General features: G+C 32.5%; 1 protein-coding gene across 1 annotated transcript; it reads left to right on the top strand.

Moving 5' to 3' along the window:
* The first annotated feature begins 4550 nt into the window (after nucleotides 1-4550).
* On the top strand, nucleotides 4551-5741 carry LOC129746503 (pupal cuticle protein 20-like). Its single transcript, XM_055740177.1, has 3 exons — nucleotides 4551-4609; nucleotides 4851-5007; nucleotides 5072-5741. The coding sequence occupies exons 1-3, from the start codon at nucleotides 4592-4594 to the stop codon at nucleotides 5632-5634; spliced, it is 738 nt and encodes a 245-aa protein (XP_055596152.1). The 5' UTR covers nucleotides 4551-4591; the 3' UTR covers nucleotides 5635-5741.
* The last annotated feature ends 456 nt before the right edge of the window (nucleotides 5742-6197 follow it).

Genomic DNA, 6197 nt, shown 5'->3' with positions numbered 1-6197 from the left:
AATGACAAAAATGACAAAAATGACAAAAATGACAAAAATGACAAAAATGACAAAAATGACAAAAATGACAAAAATGACAAAAATGACAAAAATGACAAAAATGACAAAAATGACAAAAATGACAAAAATGACAAAAATGACAAAAATGACAAAAATGACAAAAATGACAAAAATGACAAAAATGACAAAAATGACAAAAATGACAAAAATGACAAAAATGACAAAAATGACAAAAATGACAAAAATGACAAAAATGACAAAAATGACAAAAATGACAAAAATGACAAAAATGACAAAAATGACAAAAATGACAAAAATGACAAAAATGACAAAAATGACAAAAATGACAAAAATGACAAAAATGACAAAAATGACAAAAATGACAAAAATGACAAAAATGACAAAAATGACAAAAATGACAAAAATGACAAAAATGACAAAAATGACAAAAATGACAAAAATGACAAAAATGACAAAAATGACAAAAATGACAAAAATGACAAAAATGACAAAAATGACAAAAATGACAAAAATGACAAAAATGACAAAAATGACAAAAATGACAAAAATGACAAAAATGACAAAAATGACAAAAATGACAAAAATGACAAAAATGACAAAAATGACAAAAATGACAAAAATGACAAAAATGACAAAAATGACAAAAATGACATAAATGACAAAAATGACAAAAATGACAAAAATGACAAAAATGACAAAAATGACAAAAATGACAAAAATGACAAAAATAACAAAAATGACAAAAATTACAAAAATGACTAAAATGACAAAAATTACAAAAATTACAAAAATGACAAAAATTACAAAAATTACAAAAATTACAAAAATGACAAAAATGACAAAAATGACAAAAATGACAAAAATGACAAAAATGACAAAAATGACAAAAATGACAAAAATGACAAAAATGATAAGAATGATTTCGATCTGTTTTTTAAAACTTCACACTCGTTAATTCAAATACTTTTTAAAAATTCTCCAAAATTTCGATATCTTATTTGCGTTGTAAATTTTTTGAGATTTTGCAGATTGAATGGAAAAATTCGAAGAACTCGATTTTTTTCTGGAATTGCTATAACTCAAGTCACAAATAATTAAAAAACTTCGAATTTCGTGAGACAATAGTGTGATAACTGGTGTAATGTTTGTAGAAAATTTAAACAAAAAATATTATCAGGGAAAAAAGTTTCGTAAATTCATAATTGATTGACAGTGCGCATAAGACCGTTGCAAAAAATGACTGTTTCCTCCCATATGCTTTTTCAATGCCTTTTAGGTCACCAAGCATCGGTCTAAAATTTGGGATGATTTGGTTGATGCCTGAGATAGCGCAACGCGTTTTAATTTTATACGGAAGAAGAAATTTTTACACATTACATCATCCAGAAAATTCAAATAAGCTTGGAATGAAGTCTAAAAGTCTTCGAATTTTAGTTTTGACTATTCTTAAGTTTGATTTTTTGCTAACATGACAAGCATCTTAGCATTTTATGAAAAAAGTAACAACCATTTCAAAATAAAAAATCGGAATCTATAGATAAGTATTTAACTCTTCGTTTTATAAAGTAACAAATTTGCAAAAATTAATGTATGGAAAAATTGAAAAATCGTATTTTATTTTCATTTTTTTTTCTTGATGTACACATCAATTCCAACTGTTTGAAATAATTTTTAGGGAAAAATCAAAAATCATTAAATGAAGGATTGAAAACGCTAGAGCTTTAAATAGTTTCATGAAATGTTTTTGCAAAGATTACATAAATCAATAAATTTCCTGGCTATGCCAAGCAGTTTTTTAAGATATTTTATTCTCATCCTACAGTTTCACAGCATTTAAATAAGCAGTAAAAAACGTTAAAAGTTAAAAAAAAATTTATGTTTTCGACCGTTATTGGTGTTTTATTGTAATATTGGCTATTTTTCGGTCTAGGGATTCAATCAAACAACTTAGTTTTTGAAATGCCCGACGTTTCGACCATTTTTGGTGGTCTTTCTCAAGGGAATTATCTGTCCGTTGTTTTTGTCAATTTACAAAAACTAAATTTTTGTCATTTTTGTCATTTTTGTCATTTTTGTCATTTTTGTCATTTTTGTCATTTTTGTCATTTTTGTCATTTTTGTCATTTTTGTCATTTTTGTAATTTTTGTAATTTTTGTAATTTTTGTAATTTTTTTGTAATTTTTGTAATTTTTGTAATTTTTGTCATTTTTGTAATTTTTGTCATTTTTGTAATTTTTGTAATTTTTGTAATTTTTGTAATTTTTGTCATTTTTGTCATTTTTGTCATTTTTGTCAATTTTGTCATTTTTGTCATTTTTGTCATTTTTGTCATTTGTCTCATTTTTGTCTTTTTTGTCATTTCTGTCATTTTTGTCATTTTTGTCATTTTTGTCATTTTTGTCATTTTTGTCATTTTTGTCATTTTTGTCATTTTTGTCATTTTTGTCATTTTTGTCATTTTTGTCATTTTTGTCATTTTTGTCATTTTTGTCATTTTTGTCATTTTTGTCATTTTTGTCATTTTTGTCATTTTTGTCATTTTTGTCATTTTTGTCATTTTTGTCATTTTTGTCATTTTTGTCATTTTTGTCATTTTTGTCATTTTTGTCATTTTTGTCATTTTTGTCATTTTTGTCATTTTTGTCATTTTTGTCATTTTTGTCATTTTTGTCATTTTTGTCATTTTTGTCATTTTTGTCATTTTTGTCATTTTTGTCATTTTTGTCATTTTTGTCATTTTTGTCATTTTTGTCATTTTTGTAATTTTTGTCATTTTCGTCATTTTTGTCATTTTTGTAATTTTTATAATTTTTGTAATCTTAGAAACCATTTAACACATAGTATCGAAATTTTGAAGAATTTCGACGTTTCGACTATTTTTGGTGGTCTTTCTCAAGGGAATTATCTGTCCGTTGTTTTTGTCAATTTACAAAAACTAAATTGACAAAAACAACGGACAGATAATTCCCTTGAGAAAGACCACCAAAAATGGTCGAAACGTCGGGCATTTCAAAAACTAAGTTGTTTGATTGAATCCCTAGACCGAAAAATAGCCAATATTACAATAAGTTAAAAAAAATTGAAAACAAAAATTTTGTTTAACATCGAATATCTTTTCAGGGATATAAGTTAGGTTTTTGCTTTGTTCACATGATTTGTACTGTAAGTATCAAGGAAGATTTTTTTCGTCCAAGGTAAAATTATTTGGAACTTTCAGTACATCTTTGGCAATTTTTGATGGAAAATTTTGTTTTCCTATACAAATATCTAAATAAATCAAAACTCGTTGTGCTAAGTCAGGACTGAAATGATCAGTTACAAAATTTTCATAGCTATATCTGGCAGCAAAAACCACCAAAAAAAGCTATGGGAGGTGTAAGTGCGCATGCATATAATTGCTATAGAATTTTGAACTTCACTGTAACTGATTATAAAAATGTAATGAAAAAGCTCTTTAAAAATATGCTATTCTAATTTATACAATAAGAATTTTTGTGACAAATAAAAAGTGTTTCAGTCCTCCAAATAGTTCATTATTTTTAAAGTATATCCAAATTATTCTCAACACACTTTTAACTCTTTAGGAACTGCGAAGAAAAGTTGCGATTTTCAGCATTTTATATCTCAGAAACTACTCCATTCAATTGTAAACAATTACCTAGTACTTTGAATTAAAGAAAGTGTTTTTTGTTGCTTATGTTTCACTCACTATTAGCGGCAAGCGAGAAAATGATATATCCATAATTTAGTCCGCAATGTGTAAATATTATAAACCCTTAAAAATAATCAAATACTTCGCCATTTCACCTTATGCACTTCACTCGTGTTAGTTGCACTTCTCTTCAAACCATTGCATTTGCACTGATCGACTTTACAGTGCTTCTGTTACACTAAAAATGCTGAAACAAGAAGAGGTTCGGCTACATTTTTGCTGATGAAATTAAATATCAATTTGATGAAAGCTCCAACTTGTAAACGCTAATTTAAACAATTGTGCTAAAAGGTAAAACTCTCTTAAAATAAATTTTCATGCGCAGAAATTCGATGAAAAAAAATTCAAAGTCTCAGATAAGCTACATGCGTTCTACCGGACATTTGACGAATTGGAAACCGCCGATCTTTTTACACCAGGATCTAACGATGAACTGTTAATAGCGCCAGACTCGGAAATTCGTTGAACCACATTTTACAAACGCGAAATGCTTCGGCGCGCGCTTTTTAGAAGGAAGATGCTCTAATGGTTTCTTCGCATGTCCACCGCGCGATGTCAAAGGGGGCCTCGACCAGATCAGATCAGAATATGTGGAATTGTCTCCGGCTAGGGGGCGGGTTCTTCTTCGCCGCTTTTGGTGACAATCTATTGTGGAAGCGCCGAAAAGTGGAGAGAGAAGATATGATAGCTCGATCTTAATAGCTTTGATTCTTTATTCCAACCAGTATATAAACTAGAGCACGGTCCGGATACAGCACATCATTTCACCTGCTCCCCCGACGAAGAGTGGATCTGAAATCGAAAGTTTCGCGCTCATCTTTAAGAATCGAAGAATCAAACCGCGAGTGCTAATAAAAATGAAGTGCTTTGTTGTGGTAAGAGCAATTAGAGGGTTTTTGGGCGTCAGTGACAATTATAAGGACTGTTGGGAAAATCGAACTGGGAGTGATCAGAAGTTCATGGACAAACATTTTTCACGTGGTACAGTGATAATTGCCGACAAATGGTTATGATTAGTGATATTTAAAAAAAGCAATTACAGAACACTGGGTGTCAAAAAAAAGGGATGTTAACGTGAAAGAGATGTTTTAAACGCATTCAATTTGTGCTTTGCAGATGTCCATGCTGGTTTTGGGCTGTGCCTTTGCCCAAAACTACGATGATGGTAAATACCGTCCAGAGGTCCTGCACCAAAAATACGACGATGGTCAGTACCGTCCTAATGGCGGAGGTGCCTATCGTGGAAGCGGTGGCAAAGGAAGTGGATCTGGAGGTAAATAGTTGCAAAAACAAGTGAAGATCTCAACAAATTCTTATCGATACTTATCTTTCAAAAGGATCAGGATTCGGATCCGGATCAGGATCTGGCTTTGGAGGTGGTTCAGGACTTGGCGGTGGTGCAGGATTCGGAGGTGCAGGATTCGGTGGAGCTGGTTTCGGAGGAGCTGGTGCTGGAGGATTTGTCCAGAGTGCTCCAATTGTTGCTGCTCCTGCTCCTGTCATTCCTGCCCCTGCCCCAATTGCTGTTGTCTCTGCCTCGGCTGGTGGATTCGGAACCCGTGGAGGAAGCGGATTCGGTTCAGGAAGCAGCAGCAGCGGAAACACCATCGGAGTCAAGGAAGACACCCGTGACTTGAACGAAGATGGATACAACTACCGCATCTTGACCGATAACAACATCGACTTCGCCGAATCTGGCCGTATTGAGAACCGTGGAAGCGACAACGAAGTGCTCCGTGCCAAGGGATACTACGAATTCGTTGCCGATGATGGTGTCAAGTACCGCGTCGACTACATCGCCGACGAAAATGGATTCCAGCCCACCGGAACCCATCTGCCAACACCTCCCCCAATCCCAGAGGAAATCCTCCGCTCCCTGCAGGTTCTGCGAGCCAACTAAATGGGAATCGCCTCTCAAAAATAGTCATTAAAAGTTAACACCCTTACCTGACTGTGTTCGTGATTGTAAAAATATTCAGATGAAATGAACGAGAACTATAAATAAGATTTTGCGGAAAAATAGTAACAAATTCAAGCATTGCTTATTCATTCAATGGTATCCGAAATACAAGCATTTTTTGTTCTAAGCAGTCTCGATTCAAAACGTATCCACTTATCAGAATCATTTAAACAACATATCTTTGCCCCGCTGACAAAAAACCGTATTATCTTCGGCCTGCATTCAACGTTACATTTATACTAAGCGAGAAAACAATACCCCATAAATTTTACTGGTATTGTCGTTGTCCGCAGTCCGCTGGTTCCATTTGCTGGATAAGTTCTCGAGTGATGTAAAACATTGTATGGGAGCACCCTCTCCCCCTTGAAATGTTTCCAATGAAAGAACAGAGAGTTCTGAAAATATCAAAGAAACGATTGTATCACAGCTCGCGGTAAACCATTTCGCGGTATTCGTTTTGGCATGACATTTCGCGTATGAAGCTGTTTGGCGGTTTATCATTT

This window comes from Uranotaenia lowii, chromosome 2 (assembly GCF_029784155.1).
Source record: "Uranotaenia lowii strain MFRU-FL chromosome 2, ASM2978415v1, whole genome shotgun sequence".
NCBI lineage: Eukaryota > Metazoa > Arthropoda > Insecta > Diptera > Culicidae > Uranotaenia > Uranotaenia lowii.
The sequence above is the reverse complement of the archived record's forward strand: the minus strand, read 5'-3'. Positions and strand labels throughout refer to the sequence as shown.